This window comes from Vidua macroura, chromosome 11 (assembly GCF_024509145.1).
Source record: "Vidua macroura isolate BioBank_ID:100142 chromosome 11, ASM2450914v1, whole genome shotgun sequence".
In the NCBI taxonomy this organism is placed as follows: Eukaryota; Metazoa; Chordata; class Aves; order Passeriformes; family Viduidae; genus Vidua; species Vidua macroura.
In genome coordinates, this window is record NC_071581.1 from 14,226,350 (window position 1) to 14,248,781 (window position 22,432).

At 44.5% G+C, this 22,432-nt stretch overlaps 1 protein-coding gene across 2 annotated transcripts; it reads left to right on the forward strand.

Annotated features, from left to right (window-relative positions):
- Window positions 1-1,802: 1,802 nt before the first annotated feature.
- Window positions 1,803-13,057, forward strand: OSGIN1 (oxidative stress induced growth inhibitor 1). 2 transcript variants are annotated; one of them, XM_053987446.1, is made up of 6 exons: window positions 1,803-2,365; window positions 6,463-6,565; window positions 8,936-9,072; window positions 9,395-9,586; window positions 9,950-10,041; window positions 10,701-13,057. In XM_053987446.1, exons 2-6 carry the CDS (start codon window positions 6,481-6,483, stop codon window positions 11,692-11,694), a joined length of 1,500 nt encoding a protein of 499 aa, XP_053843421.1. In that variant the 5' UTR covers window positions 1,803-2,365; window positions 6,463-6,480; the 3' UTR covers window positions 11,695-13,057. The 2 variants fall into 2 exon arrangements, with proteins under 2 accessions (XP_053843421.1, XP_053843419.1); XM_053987444.1 differs by having other exon boundaries at window positions 1,804-2,365; window positions 6,460-6,565.
- Window positions 13,058-22,432: the final 9,375 nt, after the last annotated feature.

The following is a 22,432-nucleotide window of genomic DNA, read 5'->3' on the forward strand; positions in this document are numbered from 1 at the left end:
AAATGATGTGCATTCTGTGTGTGAGTGAGTGAACGGAACACTTAATATTCTCTTAGGCAGAAAACATGCAGAATTTTAGATTTCTGTTTTACCATAATTGAGAGAAACACCAAAGCATCAAAGCACTACTGTGGCCCATGGAGGATCACACTGGGAGTGTTCCTCTCATTATGAAAAACCAACAGAACATGAAGTTCTAGTGAATGAAACAATGTAGTTTGTCAGGATAATTTAGCACAGTCTGGTACACCTTAAGGCTGGCTAGAGGGAAGGGTGGATGCTGAAGAGGTGCTGTAGGAAAGGTTCTGCCATGAGCTGTCAGCAGCGATGAATTCTGACACCAGAGCTTAAGCTCCCCCAAATCAGGAGACAGAATCAGGGCTATCTGACAGATTTCATAAGTAGGAGATGGACAGGTAGAACTTACATAACCTGAGGTGAAAAATCAATGAGTAACAAGGAAATTTCTTTCTAAGAAAATAGGAGTTGGTTCAGGTGCAAAGTATTCCCCAGTACAATGTTATGGCTTTGTCCTTAAATCTGTGCACCAGCAAAATGGCTTTGTCAGTTCAAGAAAAAAATAGAAGTGAATTGCATGAGTTTGTAGGTCAAGGGCTGGCTGCAAGGCCAACTACAGATTGCTCAATCACTTCTTCTTCTGGAAAGTTTATCCAAAGTGTTGGGCTCAATCATTTGTTTGCGGTCAAGGTACACAAGGAGAAACTGTTATTTTGATAAGTGTCTGTTCTGTGTGATGTGTTTCTTGGGATATCAATAAAAAAGAAGCCCCCAAATTGCTATGTTCAGTGGTCTTATTGTACAAGCAAATAAAGGGCAGTGGGTTACTGTACATGAACGTTTTCCTATAAAGGATTGTACTGTGCACAAAACTATGATAGAGCTTGTGGTTTTGGGAAGCCATCCTGGCTTTATTTGCAAAGATAATAGAGAGTCTAGTTTTGTAAATTCTAGTAGGAAATGGACAGGATCTCCTGTCTTTTACAGAGAGGGCAACTTGATTTCTGCAGATTTGCACACATAGGAAGTATTCCTTATTTTCCTTAGTACAAAGCCAGCCAAAGCATTATACATGGTTTTGCCTTGTATCTATGGTATCAGCAAGTATGGACTTGAACATCTTTGTTCTACAATGTTTGATGTGCAACACTGCAATATATTGAAGACAGATTTGAAAAACCTAGTAACAGGGCACTCTTAAATCACCTAAACAAACAAATGCCTTATTTTCTCTGAAAGCTTAATTTTTCCATGGCTGACATGGACACATTGGTTACATGCCAATAAATATCTGAATAACGCATATAAAAGCCTTTGCTGTCAAAAAATCAGTATGAGTTATTTAAGAGCTCTGTGCAAATGCTACCTTGGATAAAGGCCCAGGAAACTTGAAAGAGTCCTTACCCCTCTCCCCACCCCCCCCACTTCAGTCTGACAGCATTTACTGAGTCAGATTTTTCAAAGGATTGCCTGGTAACTAAACTTTGAGTGAAACAATTGCTTCACATTTATTAAAACAACTTATTCTGGTGGAATTAAACCAGAGTTTTATATTAAGTATTCTGCTCTGATGAGAGTCATGAGAGCAGAAAAATCCTTCTCATGAACTGCTTTTATCTTTTAGATCACATGAATGAAAGTTTGCATTTTAACTGTGTATCAGCAGTCTGATTTCCTGGAAATTGTGGTTTCCAAACAGATGGCCTCAGAGATAAACACGTGCTTCATTTACTGCTTGAACTGAACACTTTGGGATAAAGGTATTTCATTTGTGAAGGGCATTTTAAATTTAGCAAGCCAGATCAATTACTCCCTGAATTGAGTAAGATACCTGGGATGACACCCCTGGTGGGTTCTGAGTTTTATGCAAGCAGTTTGACTCATTTTACTGCTATTGTGCAAAAGGCTTATAACACTTTATCTCACTGAAGAAAAAGAAATACAAACTGAAATCAATATTTTCAGACCCACTACATATCTGTGTTGTCCTGAGGGTTAAAAATGGAAATATTTGTTCAGTGCAGGACTTCTGACAGGCATGGGTCCTGTAAGCCTGCTTTTGCTGTAGTCACATTAGTCAGCTGAACATTACTAAGGAAGTTTCACTACATTCATTCAGGCGCTGGGAAGGGAAATATTCCTGCTGACTCATGCTTATTGGTATTTTCCTTGCTCCACCTCCAGTCATTTTGGCTCCTCCTCTCCTCTCTTGCTGCTGGTTGCCTACTATATTTAAACAGCTGTCTTAGAGCAGAGAGAGGATTCCAGGCTTGTAGTTTGGTTGGCTCTCCTGACTGTACAATCACTTTCATAAAGATCCCACCTCTCATCAGACCTGCTGCTAAAGGTAAGGAGGCTCCAAATAAGTAAAGAGAGCTCTGTCTGGTGTACCCTAACATCAGTTTCTGAGTATCACAGGGGTGTTTTTAGAAAAGTGTTATTACATACCACAAAGTTGAATTTTTTCCACATAGTTTAATTGTGTTTGGGGGGTCACTGGCCTGACATGTAAGAGTGATGATGCAAGGAGAGAACAGCTTCTGAAACTTGTAGGGAAGTATAAGATGTAAAAGCTGTCAAGATATCTGCTTTTTTTAAAAAAGTACTAATTAATTAAATATTAAACTGGTGAAACAAGTGAGTTGATGAGGAAATTAAGCTGAAGAAAACTATTGTTGCATCTCTGTTGGAATTGTTCTTTAAAACTGAATGTTGTGGTACCTCTTTTAATCTCCCCTAGTGTTAATACCCCAACTGCATTGCTCTCTTGAGCTCTCCCCATGTGCTGTTCAGGCCACACTTGGTGATTCTTTAGCAAAACCTCATGGCTGTTACAGGGAGAGCTATCTGCATATGGCTGATGTAACCTGGCTTTTTATTTCTCCAAGGCTCACAGAGTGTCCTTGTCTTCCTAAATGTATCTTTGCTTTTTCATTTGCTCACTTAAAACCTGTTTCAGGCTTACAGCCTGGAACTAGTAAGAGCCACCCTGACCGAGTTTGTGAGTTATAGTCCCTCTAGACACGAGGCTGTGTCAGGAAGGTATGCAGAGTTTGGCCCAGAGTGAGCTGGGAGCTTTTCAGCCAGAAACAATTATGTAACATCACACAGACACTGGAATGCTTTGGAAGCAGCAAGAAGCCAAGTTGTGAAACTTGCTGCATTCTCCCAAATGAGGAGAAGGAAAGGGACATTCATTTAAAGTAGGAAGCTCAAAGCAGGAGCCAAACTCAGTGTCACTAAGCTGACTAAGTGTGAGTGCCCAGCAGTCTACACTACATAAAAGGAGGGTGAGAAGAGCAGTCTTAAGTTTCTTGCTATCTCAGGCTTTTTCCTGGTGCTAACTAGTTCAGTATAGATTGGCAATGAACTTCAATGTCCTATTGCTTTCCAATGGCCTCTGCAAGAACAGGCTTTCCTCTGCTACACTGTATGAGCTGCCCAGGTTTTGAGGTATTGGAGTCTAAGACTACCAAAAAAAAAAAAAAAGTAATTAAAATAATTCACCTTAACATCTAATTGGCAGGAAAGGTGAATGTTTGGCCTGAAACTAAAATGCCTGAGATGCTCTGAGTTTTACCCCCAGAAGCCAAACCTTTATCCTACAGGATGGGAATAGCTATAAACAGGTTCAGCACCTGATTCACTTTCTACTTAAAAGTAAGAATTAGTAACTATGAATTATAAAGATGGCAGCTATAGGATGTGAAAGGGATTTCTTCCATTTGTAGAGAGATAAAAGGATGGTTAATCTTGTGTTGATAGAATTTTCAGGGTCAAATCTTTAGGAAACAAAATGTGTAACACTAAAATGGTCATTAGGGGTTTTGTGAACCCAGGTACTGAATAAACTCATGGTTAAAAATGGTCAGATGCGTGTACAGATCCAGTAATTTCATCAGACTAACAATTGTGCTCCTCTAGCTATTAAAGTTTGGTTTAATTGCAGAAAATGCTCCTTTTTTGTGTGTCAAAAGGTGCAGAAAGGAGGGGGAGGTGGCAGGAGGAGTTATCAGTAAGCGTGCGGCTGCTGGCTCTGTGCTTTATCAGGGTGGAGAGGGGTGGCATGGCACAATGGCCAGGAGCCAAGGCAACCTTCCTCTAAAGTAAACAGCACTGCCAGCCTGTCTTCTCCTGGCTTGTGCCTTTTTTGTCCCCTTCAGGCTCCCCCAGAAACACACTGGCACCCAGCAGCATGACGCTGTGCTCACGCCTTGCAGACAGGCTTGCTGGCTCTGCTGCTGCCTGCAACTGCTGCCATCTGCTCTGCTGGGCTGGTTCAGCAGCCCTTGCTTCCAGCAAAAATCCCACAGATGTGCATGCAGTTTTCCCATGCATGCTGCTGCAGGAAGCTGTGGAGCAGAAACCTGGAAGATTGCTTCCAGAGATCTTGCTTTCCTCTTTCAGGCTCCCAGTAGTTTCAGAGAAATAAGATGTGTACTCTGTGCTAGGAAAAATTAATAAGCACTTCTCTTCTTGTGTAATACAGTGATGGAGAGGGGGTTATTTGTTACAATGGAGAAGAAACTTCTGCTGACCTGCAGCTAGATACTGCAGTTTACTGGTTTGAGGGGAATACCTGACTGGTCACACCAGTGTCCTGTTCCTTTCGTGTCTCTGGCAGTCCCAGCTGCGGGTGCTGAATCCTAGTAATTGCAGCTCTGGAGCTATGTGGGAAGGAATTATTTGGGGGTAAACTTACACCACAGTCTGCTGAAGGTGGTGCAGGTTTTGGTTAATATGGCAGAACCTACCCAAAAGGCTAGGGAGATCCTTGGGTGGTTGGGCTGTGCTCCCACAGCATCCAGGGCTGTGGAGATGCCTTAAGGGGAGTTCATCTTCTGTAGTGAATACAACTACCTTTGAGTCTCAGTTAAATTGGGAACAGAAGTTTTGTTGAGATCAAACTCTCTTCAAAGCTTGATGCTTCAAATTATTTAAATTAGAAAGCACAACTATAATGTCTTTTAAGTGGTTCATGCCCTGTCAGGCAAAATGCATGAGTCTTAGACTAATGCTTAGTTAAGTGGTAACAGGCAACCAACAAGTGTCACTAAACTGTGATCCAAAAATTTGGGCAAGGCTGCTAGTTTTGAATGCATCTTATGTGATGAACCCAGTCGCCTTGGAATTGAGCTGTTGAGCCCAGTCATGGCTGTACATTGGTGTGTATGAGAACTGTCACATCCCTGCAAGCAAATGCACTCACAGCACTCCTGCTGAAGCCTGGGACTTGTGAATTGTAAGTTCAGTGGTGGTTTCCTGGCTGCCCATTCAGTCACCAGCGTCCTACGCTTTGCTGGAGCTGCTGTGACGCAAATGTCAGCCTTAAAGAGGGCATTACACTGGTGGGAAGACATTTGCTGCAATATCTGTGTCAAAGGCAGTGATGTGCCAGACCTTATGGAAGGGTGTAGTGCACTTGCCAAAGATCTTTCTGCACTTGGAAAGGGTGTGGAGTGCGTGCCCTACTGGACAAAGTCGTGCCATTCCATGGATTTTTGCTTAGCTTTCCGAAATGACTATAAGGTTTTTATAAAAGAAAATATTTTCTGTAGAATAACTTAAAAGCTTATGCTGAATTTCAGAAATATCACTTTTATTGTCGTAAAAATAACTTCTCTAGGTTAGTGACAGTAGAGTTGAATTCCATGGAAAACTAAAGTCATTTGATGTGGTAGGATTCCTGCAGGAATGGCAAAACCATTCTGTTCATTGCATGTTTGCATAATGATTAGATTAATTTTGTAGATTCCACTCTAATGACACCTTAGTCTCTAAGATAATTATGATGCATATATTTGTTCAAAGACTTGTTATTTATTTGTTCAGACCTAGAACTCTCCATTTTCTGGAAAATTAAGAAAGAAGGTTCCAGAACTAAACTAGCACTTCTCAAAAAACCCTCTAGTGGTAGAATTACCATTCTACCATTCTACCACCTATTTGAAAATGCAGCCAGGATATGCCCAGCCTTTGGGCAGAAGTCTTGAGTCAGGTTTACTTCACTTATCAGTAAATGCACAAGTTACTTTGAAAAGTGTTTGTGATAATGATACCATTTTCTACAGAGTATGGTCAGAAGTGAAGTTGTTATTAACAAGCTGCAACACTTTATTTAATGTAGTCAGAGGGCTACTAAAATTGCCAGCTGTCCTGGAGTAACTGGAATTCATGTCTGAAAAAGAAGGATAACTGTCCTATCCCCCTTTTGTGGTGCATAATCAGAGGATCATCCTTTGATTTTGGGGTCAGGAGGAGAAAAAGATAAGGAGGTCTGTCCTGAGTGTGGAAGTGTAATGTGACTGCAATGCAAGTGTAATAATACTTTACATTAGCCTGAGTTTGTGGGCTGGAGAAAATCTTGTGGGGTTTTTCTTGTTTGTTTGCTTGTGGTTTTTTGTCAACAAAAATAAAAATGATTAAAAACATTTGTTTCAGCAGGTAGATTCCAGAGCATAAATGCTTCCAGATGGGAAGATGTATCCATTAGTGACCAGACCCTCAAACAGGAGTGGGATAAAGACACTGCCTGTTGTGATCATAGGTAAGCCTTCTGCCAGCACTGCAGTGTTGTCTTGGGCTGTTGTTGCTTTGGACTTGCTATCTTTAACTTGTGTTCCACTTCCACTCAAATCAGAAGTGTCTGACTACTTTCCCAGACAGCCAGACTTCCTATAATACTCTGAGACCTCTAAGAGTCCTGAGTAGTAAGGAACAAGATATTTTACAAATTAAAACACATACCTATTTTTAATGGTGAAATTGGTAACCTTTTGAGCATCTGAGCCTGCTTTTTCTCTGTTAGATATTTAGAAAGATTTGAAACCCTTTCAGTACAGATAGGTAACCACCTTACTGGGATTATCTGTAGTGCTTGAATTGAAGGTAGGTTTGTGTGAGTTTTTTCACCATTATGTCTGTTTAGAAAGTACTCCAGATGCTGTTAAGGTTTTTTTGAAATTTTTCACAGATTTCTTTTAAAACATGAGTGAGCTACACTGATTTTGTACAGATTTAATAGACTTATAAAATGCAGTTTTCTACCAGTTAAAAAGAATAAGTTATGTAGTAACTGTCTTGCCTCCCTTGCAAGAGGGAGCTTGCAGTGTAAGGTGATTCTTGGAGCAAAGTAATGATGTCAGAGCCTTCCCCTCTGACCAGCCATGACCTGTGGAGGTGCTGGACCTTGCTCATCTGAGCATGTGTTTCATGCCTTGCAGAGCTGGCTTCCTTATCTGGCATCGAATTCAAAGCACCCAAGGGAGCTGCTCCAAAGTTAGAGCACTGCATAAATCACCCCTAATCCTTGCTCACAGCAAGTTTGACAAGGACACTACTGCCAGCAAGTTCTTGTCTGGGAATGGCTGTGTGCTGCTCAGCTGTACAAGTCTCTAGGTGGGAAGGAGGATATTTTGGTACCTCCCTATGCACCTGTACAGGGACCCAGGGTGGAGAAGCCATCAGAAGTGTGAAGAGCACACATCAGAAGCAGCAGTGTGAAGAGATGCACACTGAGGAGGCTGTTGGACTGAAGCAGCCCAGCTGTTTCACTGCAGCTGGACACACTGCATGAAGGTTCCAGCTTCTTCCCCAGGCCCTGCTCCAGGAGGGCTGTGTGCTGCCTCAGCTGTGCTGGCAGCCTCATGGAAGCAATTGCATTTTCAAATGTCTTGAGCCCCAGATGTTCTTGTGACCATCCATATCAAACTTAGACATGGTTCAGAATAAATCCTCTGTGTGTGGTTGCTGAGTGTTGTGCACTCAGGTGGTGAAGTTTGGCTTAAGTACCTCCTTGTACTTCCTAAAGCAAAGTAGTAACCTGAAATTTGTTATATTTTACTTTAGTATCTGTTGCTGTTGGTTTTGGCTAACTTTCCTGCAAGTGGAATATTCCAAACACTGACCTGCAGCTGCTGGTCCATGCTCAGCACAGCAGCCTTTGTCCCCAGCTGTGACATGGACTGCCCTTCACATAGCTCCCTGTTGGCTTTACAGCCATGACCTCTCTCTTTTGGGATCCTCAAGGATCAGCCTTTGCTCCAGTCACCCTTGAGCACTGGCACTGTGTCACTGCTGTCACTGGTTCTCCTCCCCTCTTTGTCACTGCACTGTCATGGGTTTTGGTCACACAGCAGCAAAGCCTGGGCAGCCAGACAGGCTGACAGTTATACAGGCACTGTAAAATATTAAACATGGAGAACAGCCATGTGCAAACTTTCCACAGGCTACTGTCACTGGGCTTTGGAGTCACATTTATCTAGTTTTTCCACTGGCTGTTGGGTGGTCAGCGAAGTTCAGCCATCCAGCAGCGTGTTCAGAGTGCTGTGTTCTGAGGACTTGTCTTGGCACAGAGAGGGACTTTTTCCTTAATACATTACAGTACCACAGTAGGGCTGGTTCCCATTTGAAAGTGTCCTCAAGACCCATTAGTCAAAGCTGTATTGCCAAATATCCCTTAAAAGAGGGAATTTCTCGCTGAGGAGAACTGGTTCCTCTTCACTTCAATAGTCACCATCTTTTCTGGATCTTGTGCACAGTGAACTACTCTGCACTGGTGTGAAATGTGCTTCCAGGAGAGCTGAGGCCCCTGGTCAGCCCATGATCAGCTTCTAGACCACTAATTTTAGAGAAATAACTCCATTCATCACCATGCTAGAGACTTCAAGCTTCAGGTGAGGGCAGCCTCTGACTTATGGAACCCTGTGTCTTTTCATCAAGTTCTAAGGACCTTGTAATGCAAATAGGAGCAAGTGAGGTGAAGAGTAAAATGATTTCCCCAACTCCATCCAATAAGCCCATGCTGGAACAGGAAATCCCCTGTATCCATAGCAGTGTCATATCTTTTGAATTGGTCTGCATCTTCTCAAACTGCTCTATCTCCAGAAGTATAAACTCTTCTCAATTGTTTTTTCAGGGAATGGACCTTCAGGAATCTGTCTCTCATACTTGCTGTCAGGTTACACCCCTTACTTCAAAAGACACTCTCTTCATCCTAATCCTATTCTTCAGAGAAAACTGGAAGAGGCACCAGAAGTCTCTGTTTTGGACCAGGTTTGTGTAAAGATAAACAGTATGACACCCTAGTAAAGCATCCTAGGGGTGTCTCATAAGTGATTACCTTGTTTGGATTTTCAAAGTACACAGACAGAATGAGCCTTAAGCAAATTTTGCTTTGTAATCCAGATCTCCCTTGTATGAAATGCCAGCATTGCTGCTAAGATCCTCGTGGCAGCCCTTGGGCAAGAACAGGTCTGTGTGCCAGTAAATGAGCTGCCCAAGCACACCAAGGCCACTGATCAGAGATGCTGGAGTAACGAGCAGTCTGCTGCCTGGCACTACATGCACTTTGAGCATCTGGTCCTTCTCTCTCTAGGATCTGGAGTATCTCTCTGAAGGCTTGGAGGGACGATCCCACAGCCCTGTGGCTCTTCTGTTTGATACTCTGCAGCATCCAGACACAGACTTTGGTGGGACAGCAGAATCTGTGCTCACCTGGTGGCATGAGCCTGACAGAGCCATCCCCCACCTGGTCCTTGGCAGAAATGCCCCTGGAGGTGCCTGGCACGTAAGTGAATTGGAGCCAGCTGTGGTCTGTGTGTTGTGTATAGCCAAATGTGCTGACTGGAGAGAGAAAAGCTCCTCTAAAATGCCAGTCAGCTGTGTTACATCTTATATATATATATATAAGTGAAATATATATGATATATATGTATATATATATATATACAAGTGAAAGTTTAAAAGGAAAACAAGCCTTTATATTCCCCATCTCTTGTGCTTTTTGGAGAACATGGATGGTTTCATCCATGACAGAAGATCAGAGGAAATAACCAATTTCATCATCTGTGCCATATTGAAACATGGAAAAGTTGCCTTTCACTTTTTACATTCAAAAATTAAAGTAATTTTGCTCTTCTTCTTGTTCCAGTCTATAGAGGGCTCTATGGTTACCCTGAGCAGAGGGGAATGGATGGGACTACCAGACCTCCCTTTCAAAGAATGGTTAAAGCAAAAGAGAAGGTGAGATATCCATGTGTGATCATTTGCAAACATCTGGAGATTTTTAGAGAACCTGGAATGGATTTCTTGAATGTAGCTACCCATCTGTAATTGGATTACTTTAGTGAGAGAAAGGACACCCTCCTGCACCCCACAACCAGTCCATTCTATACTGAGTGATTCAGATAAAGTTGCAGTGCTGCTTGGAATGTGTCCTTCTCCACACCCACTGGGGAGATGAATCCGTGGCCATGAGATCTGAGTAAAACTTGAAGGCATGGTCACCTGGCTCCTGCTGCTGCTGCCCCTGATGGCAGGCATCATCAGTGCTGCTCCTGTGCATTCTCTGAGGTGCTGCTTCTCTTGACTTGTGTCACAATTAGTCTTAAGAAGTCCAGGGGTTAAAAATGGAATGAAAGCAAGATATTAGAAGAAGGCTTAAATAACCAACTATGTTCTTGGGGTTGGGATTAATGCTAGAGAAAGGTGCCTCTGTCCAGCAGCTTCTAGACCTGTTAGCTCTGTATGTCAGGAATAACTTGGCTAAAGTCAGGGAAACTAGATCAGTCTTCTCTGGTAGTGCCAGGATAGATGGCTCTAGGATACATTCAGTGCAAGAGGGGACAAATTCCAGTCTCTTACTTAGCTGCTGCTTGACCTTTGTTTGTCCTTTATTACAGAGGCCTCAGAAACAATAGAGCCACAGCAGAGGACATTGCTCAATATTACCAACACTATGTGATGAAGAAAGGACTGCAGAAGAATTTCAGATGTGGCACTGTTGTGACCTCTGTGAGGAAAGTGAGTGCAGAGAGCATCTCCAACCATACCCAGAAAGATCTTCAGGAGGATAGTGACTCTCTCTGGAACTCAAATGAAAAAAGTGCAGAGGTCTTTCAGGTGGATGGATTTTTCAAAACTGTGGAAGGTGATAAAGAGCCCTTCTCTATCTATGCAGAGAATGTGGTCTTGGCTACGGGAACATACGACAATCCTACCTGGCTTGGGGTCAAGGGAGAAAACCTTTCCTATGTCCACCACCAGCTGTCTGCCCTAGAAGAAGCAGTGAAGAACAACAGTGTTGGCATCATGACAGATCCAGTCTTGATTGTAGGTGCTGGTCTGACAGCTGCTGATGCGATTCTCTTTGCTCACCATTGCAACATTCCAGTAATCCACGTTTTTCGGAGACGAGTCACTGATCCAGGCCTTATTTTTAACCAGCTCCCCAAAACAATGTACCCTGAATACCACAAAGTCCATCAGATGATGAAAGAACAGACAGCTGCCTGTGCTGGGCCCTATGAGCACTACATCAGCCTCCCTGAGCATCACGTGCTCTCCTTTGGCAAGGACAGGAAATGCATCTTTCAAGACAAGAATGGCTGTCAGAAAGCTTATAAAATTTCCATGGCTCTTGTTCTAACTGGCTCAAACCCCAACCTCTCCTTTCTGCCAAATGATGGCATTGACTTGGCATTGGACAGTGACCAGCCAGTCAATCCAAAGAGGAATCCCATAGATGTTGATCCATTCACCTATGAATGCACTCAGGAGAAAGGGCTCTATGCTCTGGGACCTCTAGCAGGAGATAACTTTGTACGCTTTGTGCAGGGAGGGGCTCTGGCCGTTGCAAGCTCTCTGTTAAAGAAAGCCAACAAAAATCCACCCTAACAAAAAACCCTATCCCTGTACTACCTGTAGTAGGATGGGTTAGTGCTTTTTCCATCAAATCATCTGATTTGTATATCCTCAAATCTAAAGGCCATTCCTGGTATTCTTCAAGGTTATATGGAGAGATAGTAAGTTCTTGCTGAGTTATTTGAGAAGATTAAGTAACCAAATACAGGGTGGGTTCCACACACTGCAGTATCTTCAGTGCCTGGGAATTCAGCTCCTTTTCTGCATAGCTGTGCATAATTACTGGGACTGAAGCTTGTGCCTGGAAAAACAAGGGGCAAGGAATTGCTCTTCTATCTAAAACCCTCCAGGTGACTGAAAATTGGATTGAGGAATCAATGTTAATTATTTTCAGATAGCAGGCCCACAACACTGTCTGATGGTGTCTTACAGTGTTTTGTCATGAAACAAAGTAAACTGACCTGGTTTTATTTACTCCTGTGGTTTGGCTGTATGTTCTTGTTAGGCCAGAAATCACTGCCAGGTGCTGCAGGTACTTCTTTGGCACATGGAAGGATACTCTGCAAGTAAGAACTGACATACAAACACTCAAAACTGTATTGTCTCACTGACACCAGCACAAGTAATATATGACTCTTTTAAAAAATCAAGAGATTCCTGTGATGGGTTCTTCTCCTTCCTGAGGAGAAATGGTACTGATTTGCAAATACTTGGTCTGCCATCTTGCAGCTTCCTACTCTCTAAATCTTAAACCTGTGATAGCCAAACTCTTGGCAGCTGCTGTAGAGACAAGCAGAACTAAAGGGGAGCTACAGGTCCATCTTGGAACTGCCCACGTACTGTATGGGGCTTCTGCTGCACAGAGGATTCTGGAAAGGTGCAATATGTTAAATACTGGGTGAATTACTAATGTATTTTTTAAAATAATATTATTTGTATAAGAGGGAAAATGGCACAGTCACTTTTTGGTAGCTTTATGCTATATATATATATATTTATATATATGAACTTTTTATACTGTTTTTTTTTAAAGATTTTTATTGGCAGAATATTTTGTTACAGTCTTTCAGTCTTCTGAATGAGCTGGGGTAGATGGCAGTGATGCCTTATGTTGTAAGCAGCATTCTCAACAGATCTACAGGGGCTTTCATACCTCTCACAGGAAAAAATTCAGTCATAGCTAATGTAATTTGGTGTAAATACAGACTCTGCTCCCTGTGCTGCACTGAAACTCACTGATGTCAAAAGGCCCTGAAAAATTGAGTGGGACAAATGAATTGGCCTGGAGTTGAGATGTGGGAGGGGCTTGTCTGTGAAGTTACTGTATCACACTTGAATCATTTTTCTTACTGACTACTCTTGTATGAAACTTTCCAATAAAGTGATTTCAGATGTACCTTGTGCCTGTTTTAACTCTGAATCTCTGACCCAGAAAAGACCTAATGAACTGTTCATCACCATCATCTTCCTGATGAGGGCATGGTTTGTGCCTGCTAAATCCTTCATCCCTCTGTTCCTTAGGAGGACCCTACTGTGAATTTTCTCTCTATGTATCTTTGTCTCTCCAGTAGGATGAAGAACCCTTGTGAAGTGCCATGCCTGTCTCTTGTGAGGCTAAGAGAGTGCCAAACCAGGTTATTTGCCAAGCTTATTCTTGCCTGGGGGATCTTAAATCTCTTTCCTGTTCACCTGCTTTCTCCTCCTGTCTGCAAAATAACCCCAGATCACAGCCTAGACCAGTAAGTGAGTTAAGACAGTTTAGATCAGAGGGGACATTTGAAGGCCTCTGGTCCAACCCCACTAAAGTTAGAAGTTGCTCAGTTAGACCTGACTGCTCAGTGCCCTGCTGGGGAAAGCTTTGACTATTTCCAGGACAGAGATGGCACTATCAACATTTGATTGCCCCATTCCACATGTTTCCACCTTTGTTGTCGAGAACTGTAGAGTATTTTCTTAACTAGTTGAATTGTCCCTATTGCAGTTTATCTATTGCTTCTAGGTTTGGTGGTTTTGGCTTGTTTTCACTGCACAGCTCTGAGAGGAGTCTGGTTCAATGTGTTAAAATATCAATACTCACTCTTCTCTGCAGGCTGAGATTGAGGTGCCCTCAGTATTTTGTGAACACAGAAGAGTAGAGGGAGTGAGTTTCCTGGTCTGTGTCCTTGCTCACTGGACAGAGGGGTGGCAATGCCCCCAGGGCACTCTTTGGCAGCATTACTCCACCCGAGCTGGTACTTTCCCCTGATTCTGTTATCCTGGCAATGTGGGCATTCCAAAGGAGGGATAACGTGGTTCTGTGATCTTCTGCAGCTAACCTTTGCTAAAAAAAGTTCAGTGATCAATGCTCACCTCTCTGAAAATGCTGGTTTTGGCTACATCTTCGTGTCTCAAAAGCAAATGAGGAGGAGAACAAAAGCCAAAGAGCATTTTAAAAAAACAAGGGGCACTGGCATGTGCTGGGAATAAGGTCACAAGATTGGTGTCAAGTGAAACGCTGCCCTTCCCATCACCGAGATCAAAGTCACCGTGTTCATGCTGATCGTTCCTGCATCCCATGTTGCACTATGCTGAACTAATTTGCCCTGCATGGGAGAGCTTCTAACTGGGTCAGCAGCCTGAGCCTCGGTCAGGGGAGCTGGTGTGTCTGTTTGAAATAACCTCCTCTCCTGCCCAAGAGGGAAGAGCTAATTGCCTACCCCGTGCAGGACCGGAAAGGGAAGTGTTTTTCCACAACTGAGGCTTAGAAAATATCCCACATTCTGCCCCTGAGGGATGTCAAAGTAGAGGATCTCAATAGCAGAACTGGTGGTTTAGTCATCAGCTGCAGGTCCTCAGGGCAAGGCTGTGTGCTTCTAATCCAAGTTCTCATTCAGTTCTCTGTATCCAGGGAGGCAACTATGAATTATTGTTCCAAAACAATCAGCTGTGAGAGTCAACAGATACCAGCTTTGTTATGAGTGCAATTCACCCAAGCATTGTAACCTTGACCTGCAGCATGTGACAGGGCCAGGAATAAAACCAGCCTCCTCCTGGGCCCTCTGCACAGCCACGCTCTGCCTGCCATGGTGACGCAGCTCCGTCAGGTGACACCGTAAATGCTTCACCCCCATCTGCACTGCTGCTGCTCAGGCCAGCCCAGAGCTTGCCCTGCTGAGCCAGCTGGGTGTTTAACATCTGAGACCGCTCTGCCTCTGTCCTGTCCCCTGCCAGTCACCCAGTGTCCCCTCCCTGCTGCCCACTGGGAAACTCCCACAGCCACAGTCACCAGAGCAGGTCCATCAGGGCAGCCTCAAGCAACTCCCTGCTCAGCTGAATTTGGATAGAGTGGATTGGTTTTTTCACACAGAGCTCTGGCTGTAGCTAAGAAGTGATGCTCACCCCGCCACAACAAGGGCTCAATGTCAGGGACTCATTTTCTCTTCTTCAGGGCTCCTCAGCCTCCTTTGGTCCCCAGTTGCATCCTTGTAGAACAAGCTCCTGAGACCTGCTGGTACTTGCCAGGAACAATGGAAAATTATGCCTTCAGAACCCAAATGCAGGTTTGAAGTTTACCAAGAAGACAAAAACCAGAATTGTGGTTTTCTGATTTTATTGTGTTTGTGAGTCCTTGAGGTCATGGATGATGCCTTTTAAACTCACCTGTGGGTGTGGCAGAACTGAGTGTACAAGTTTGAACATAGGTATATTTATTATGCAATTTAAATACAAACTTACTGCTTCTGCTTTTTGCTTTGGTGAAGATCTTGTGAGATGTCAGAGCATGTTCGTTGAGAGCTTTTGCTTCCCAAATGAAGGGAAGGGTGGCCTCTGTTTTAAAAGGAGCCACCTTTTATGTATCACCTGAATTGAAATAATTTCAGTAAAATAGTCTTGGGAGCTCCTTTGATTGTTCAGCCTTCACTTTTTTGGCAGCACTTCTGTCTTTGAGCACAGGATTAAATCTAGCCACATCTTGGCCAGACCACTCTGTTTAAAAGGTCTACAGAGCATTATGATACATTGCAAGTCCAGTGATTGCCCAAGTCTTAGCTTTATAAGGGCCCTAAGGGAGCTGTCAGGCTGTTGCAGATGTAGTGGTTTAAATTAACCTGCTTTATTTGTGAAATAGATATTTGTGGGCAGGCCAGCAGCCAGCACATCACTGCTGACTGACAGCTCCTGGGGTCAGGCTAAGCTGCTTGCAACTGGGGACACTTGGGGAGTGGATGGTGTGGGAGAGTCTTCCAGCAGAAGAGGTTTCAAGGTGGAACAAATCCTGGAGGCTCCAGGGAAAAATATCTGACTTCCAGGGCTCTTATACAAGCCATGAAGGTGGAAGAAAGCTCCTGGCTAGAGAGCAGCTAAGTGGGGAGGAAGAAAAAAGAGCGCAAATTTTGTTGCTATTGTTGGCTGGCTCCTGCCTTCTGCCAGAGCCTGGAAAGCTGCACAGATCCTCTGTCCAGGAAGAGTTTCCTTTGACATTCCTGGGGACAAGCCCTTAGGGCCAGGACAAAACCTGGGCTGTTTGATGTGCAGCTCAGAGAGATTCTGAGAGATTCTGCTCTGGCATGAGAAGGAAAACACCTTACAGGTGTTCTGCCTCTGTATGAATGTGCCCTTCTGCTCCATATGGGCACCCAAGTTACACAGCTTGGCTTAGGAAGAAGGACATACCAGTATATTGATTTACATGACCAGAGCAGGCAGCCGTCATGAAATTTTTGCAAAGAAAGCAGAATGGGTTTTGTTTTCCAGGCCAATTTTTTCTGGTTGCATTCATTTCTTGGAAGCACTGTCAACAGTTCTGCTTTGTTTTACGTCTACACTGCAGCAAGCTGGAGACAAGGAAAGGAAGGGAGTCCTGAGCCAGGCAGCAGCCATGCATGGGCAGCGTGGCCCTGCTCCACAAGCAGCATCCCTGCCAGCTGGGAAAACTGCTCTGGAAGGTGACAGGGCTATTTACTTAAGATATTTACCTCACAGGTGAATTCCCATATCTCAGTCTCACTGGAAGTGAAGGGGCTGGGAAAATAAGGGCAGGAGCCTCCTTTAGGGATGGGGAGGCAGCTGCAGGGGGCTGTGGTTTGTGCCAGGGGTGCTGGAGCACAGCCCAACTCTCTCCAGGGTACAGCAGGGCTGGCACAGCTTTAGAGCAGGGCCAGCCCAGGGGGGCTCTGCTCAATGGGAGAGCAGAGCAGGCATGGAAAGTTACTGCTGATGACGAAGTGCGGATTTGGGGATTTTGTACTGGGTAAGTTTCCAAATCTGAGTTGTGCTTTTGTAACCCACTAAAGCTTTTGCCAGAGAGGCAAACTTTAACCAGAGGACAAGCAAAGGGCAGGATGGAATCATTCCTGTAATGGCAAATAAATAGAAAATCAGGATAGCTGTGGTTTTTTTATGAGACCACAGGCAGTTTTAGATCTAAAACATTCATTCTTTTCGAGAGCTAGCCCAGTGGAGCAAGCCTCATTTGCAACTTGGCATTAATACTCGAGTTATCCAGCATTACGGTAACTCGGAGTCAGCAGAGGTCTCAGAGGCACAGAGAGCTTTCAAAGCTAATAAACCAACCAATAGATCTTTCTACTGAAAAAGCCAGGGAATTTCTATGCCAGAAAAAAAAATCTTTGGTATTTTCCTGCGGTAATAAATAGACTTTTCATCTTAAACATTAAGCAAAACCAAGCAAATGACAAAGTGGTGGGATGCCGAGTGCAGATGCCCCCATGGCTGCAGTGCTCTGGAAGCACCCTGGTCCATGCCAGGTTCATCCCATCCCTCATCCAGGCATCCTGCTTGGGGACCAGTGGGGACACAGAGCTTTCCAGGCCTTGTCCAGCTGGGAGGAACAGGAACACACACAATGTGTGATGAACATTGTGACACAGAGAGGGATGGGATCTTTGTCTTCCCAAGCTGCAGTGGTAGCTGAAAAAAAAGATGGACGAATCAAGTTACACAAAGTTAACACAGCAGTGTTGTTTCTAAGCAAATCTGAATTGGTGGAAAGTTTATGCCATGTGAATCCCTCATGCTGTGCAGCTGAGGTTTTTTTTTTTTCTTTTTCTTCTCTAATCTGGTTGCTGGGATGCCAGGGGTGGATTTACTGTGTTATCAAACCACAGCCTGGGAAAAGAAGCAGTTCTGGCAGATGCTGACGTGTCATGGCTCAGGGCTGGAGGGATTTCACAGCTGATGCTGCTGCACAGCTCTGAGGGTGGGACATGCTGTGGGCTCACTCCCACGAGGACTGGGAGACCTCACAGGGCATGTGTGGGTGCCTGCCTGGGACTGGCACAGTGCAGATGGGAGAGGTTTGGCAGGGTCTGACTCTGCAAGTAGAAAATCCAAGGAAAGGGAAACTGGATATATGGAGTATCCACTCCTCAGCAGTTTTCCTGGTTGGGAAGGATGGTGTCAGCATAGCCAGGAAGGCAGAGCCAGTCCTGGGCACTGTGATGAGAGAATGGTTTCAAGCTCAGATGTTGCAATTGAAGTTTTCCCTGAGCCCTTTCCAGCACCTGTTTGCCAAACTCCCTTTGAAGTTGCTGGAGCAGCTTTCCTGTAAATGCTGCTCTGGTCACAGAATCTCTACCCAGGAAATTAGGGTGATAATGAACAGTAAGACACATGAGCAGTGAGAGGGAAGGGTGGCATTTCATGTGAATGAATTACAGGTTATGGACACTGCCTGAAGTACCCTACTTCAAAAACATCCTTCATGGCCCATATTGCACCTTCATGAAACTTGAGCAAGAGATTTCTCAGGAGGGTGAATAACTGGCATAATTTTTGCTGGCTGGAGTATAACTGGGATGGCTTGGGGCAGCATGTTAAAGCATGCAGCATGCAAGCTCTACCATATATTGACCTGATCAAACACATAATAATAAGAAGGTTTTCACCTCTGAAAAGAAAATCTTTTAAATCCTTCTTCTGTTTTACTTGGAGTGGAAAGCAAGACCTTTGGAAAAGTTTCACTAAAAGCAGAGGCAGAAAGCTGCATTTGATCAGGGACTTACAGCAGAGCCTCAGACATTGCAGTGAACACTGTAACCTTTGGCATCTTATGGTGGATTTCTGGTCCCCTTTTGGGCCAATGCTCCATCTCAAGGCTGGGAGAAATTTCAGAATTGTGTTACACCAGAACTGGTTTCTTCCTCTGCATAATTCTAGGTTTGGTGAACAGATGTTTACAAGAAACAAAAGAGGTTCCCAGACCATGGTGTGGAGCTCTGCAGCAACCACTTGTACAGATTTAGAGTGAAGATGCCTGTCATCTCAGGTTGATATAAGTTCTCATTCCTGAAAATCTGAATATTAATTTAAATATTTTTCAGGGAGCTGGAGAAGCAAGAGTCTGAGAAAAAGATTGAGTTCTATAAACAAATATCATCTGTCTGATGTAACACTGCAAATACCTCATCCACTGAGTAATCTGGATATGACATAACAGGGGAGCTGGATGAGAGCAGGCCAAGTGAATTGTTCTCATCCTGAAACAAAGGAAAAGAAATCAAAGGGAGGTAGAATTACCCATTCCCAGGCTTCCCTGTGACTTTCCTTGTGCTCTGTTACGTCCATTTCCACCAAAAATTTCCTCTTCCTTTAAACAATGTAGTGGATATCCCTCTGTCCCACTGGGAAAAGGCTCATGGCAGAGGAATTGATGCAGCTCTGCTGGAGCAGATCCCCATTTGCAAGTGAAGCATATGACACTTTCCCAGTGTTAGGTCAGGAAAACTGTGGGAATTTAAAAGCAATCCCACAGCTAAAACAATAAAGTCTGGCTCTGGTCAAATATCATCACAGATGAACCACCTTTGCCCCTTCCCTCACGTGAGTGGTTCCAACAGCCTTTGAGTGCTGCACTGAGGAGGGAAGCAGAATGCACAGGATAAAAGTGTTCATTCTCTTAGGGGCTGAATGTCTGATCCCCACACTCTCAGTGAGCCTGGAAGGTCCCCATGGCCCCTGCTTGGTGAAAGAACTAATACTAAGCATTTTCAATACAGAAATATAATTTTCATATTCCTCTGATTCCCTGATACTCAGATTTGTCAGGATGATAGTTTACTGATTATCTCCTGGTTTGAAGTTTATTTCACATAGGGAAGGCTCAGCCCATTTGTATCATGACTTGAAACTCACCTGGATGAGTTGGGTTTTTTTCTTTACTGACAACTCTTACAATAACAAATAACAGTATTCTCAATAAACAGTCCATCCTAGGAAACCTGACTCAGAGCCAAGACTGACTTAGAAATCCTTGCAGTGGCCACAGGTAGGCACCCAAACAAGGATTCAGTGTGTCCTAGGGATGGGCAGTGCCTGGTCTAGCAAACAGGGCTGCCCAGAACAGGGAACTGAAGGAAAATGCAACAGGGCAGCAAACATATAAGAGGCCAAAAGATGACAAGCCTGAAGAAAATTAACTATTTGAGGAGACTTCCTTGGATTTGAGCTGGAGCATCTGAGCAGCCCTGCAGCTGCTGAAGACTCTTTGCAGGCTGCTTCCATGCACAGCTCTGCTGCTGCTGAGGCAGAAACCAGCTGGACATGGACTGCATTTTTCATGCTCTCCTTTGGATGAGAAATGCAGCACATACATGGAGGTGGAGGAGTGATATTATTGCAGGGAGCTGGGAAATTATGTTGCTTTTAATTAAAGGTGGACATTTTCTAGGGATGTTTAGCTGCTCTCCAGCAATGTCATATGGTCCTTGGATGAAGCTGATCCCTGCTGTGTTGTTAGTCTGGGAGGGGCAGATATTTTGGGAAGTACCTGCTGGAAGGGCAGTGCTTCACTGACATGCAAAGGTGGTGGCTTCAAAGAGGCCTTTGAGGAAGGCAGAGGTGCCTTTATCTTCTCTCTGTTTTCAGCTGTTGCAAGCCCTAGTTACACCAAGACCCCCTCAGTGCAGGGCACAGATGACATCCTTGTGCTGGGTTAGGAAGCACAGGATGGTGTTTATGGCATTCTGCTTGCCCAGGGTGGGACTGCTGAGCCCCAGCCCCTGGCCAGCTCACCTCCTTACCTGACAGCAAATGGAAAGTGCCCTTTACAGGCACCAGTGCGAGCTGGTGCTTGTATTTCAGTGAATATTAAAGGCAATCACTGTTTATTTGTGTAAGGAACAGCCCCAAATGCAGCCTCCTGGCAGTACCTAATCCACTGTCAGAGATGGGCTCTGCCCATTCTTCTGAGCATTTTGTGGTTGATACTGGGCAAGGCTGTCACCCAAGCACATGATGTTGGGAGGGCTGTTTGTGATGTTGGCATGTGAATCACCACAAGACTGGGCATGGACAGCCTGCAGTTCAGGAGGAGTATGGATACATGATAGCATTATGTTGTCAAAAACCCATCCCCAGAAGTGTTTGAGAAAACCTCCCTTGGCAGTGCACTCAGAAACATATGGGACTATTCTGTTAGCCAAAGCTTTGGTATTTTGCCTTAAAAATGGAGCATCCAATGCTTTTTTGCAGCCTGCCAGGGAAGATGAGCACTGGTGTCTGCTTTGTGAGGTGTAGGAGGCAGCTCTGCTGTGATTGCCAGCACAGACCTTGCCAGCACAACAGCATATGTTCTAAAACAGGACTGAGGAAGGGGATGGGTCAATAACCCAGCAACACCCATATAGCCATTTTACAAAACTACAGAATCACCACAAAATCACTGAATGCCTTGGATTGGAAGGGATTTTAAAGATCCTCTAGCTTCAAAGCCCATCCTTGGGCAGCAACACCTTCCATTGGAGCAGTTTACTCCAAGTTCCATCAAACCTGGCCTTAAACACTTCCAGAGATGAGATATCCCCAGCTTCTCTGGACAACCAGTGCCAGGCCTCACCACCCTCACAGGGGAGAGTTTCCCCCTAGTGTCCAATCTGACCCTTCCCTCTGTCACTTTGAAGCCATTCTCTCTCATCTTGTCACCCCAGGCCCTTGTCCAAAGTTCTTCTCCACCTCTCTTATCTCAGACCCTCTTTAGGAACTGGAAGGGGCTCTAAGGTCTCCCTGGAGCCTTCCCTTCTCCAGGCTGTACAACCCCAGCTCTCTCAGTCTGTCTCCATGGCAGAGGTGCTCCAGCCTCTGATCATGTTGTCTCCTCTGCAGCAGCTCCACATCCTTCTTAGGGACTGGGGGCCCCAGCTGGCTGCCTGGGGGGACTTTGCAACCAAATGTCTCCAGCACCTATTGATAATTTATCTCCCCAAGCCCTGAATTTCCTAGCAACGAGATTAGTCCAGCAATACACAGGGAGTGCATTGTTGGCCAGCCCAGCTGGCCTCGCTCAGGGGCCCCACAGGTGCCTGGCTGTTTTCACCAGTCTTTGTGGCCTCTCCCAGTCCCACTCGACCTCCCCAAGCCAACAGTCCTCCAGCCTGCTGGTTCTTTGGGACCAAACACGCCTGCTCCTCTCAGGAGGGGTTGTTGGGAGACTTGTCTCCCTGCTGCAATCAAAATTTTTATGTCCTTGATGTTTACAATGGGCCATTAAGGTGTGCCCTGAAATGCTATAAAACAAACAGCTCTGGTTTGTTTATTTTTTTTTTTTTTTACAGGTTTGGTACAAACAGCTGGGAATGCTCCACAGCCATAAAGGATATCTTGCAGGTCAGGAGCACTGATCTGGTAGTCTGCCTGCTGGAATGGTTTTCAAATATAGAACAGGCTCCTGGAATCACTCGCCATAATCCTGGAGGCAAAAGTGAAGCAGTAAATCTGCAGTAAATCAGTGACTCAGAGTGTGCACCTGGCAGAGAAATCTTCAGAAACATTACTG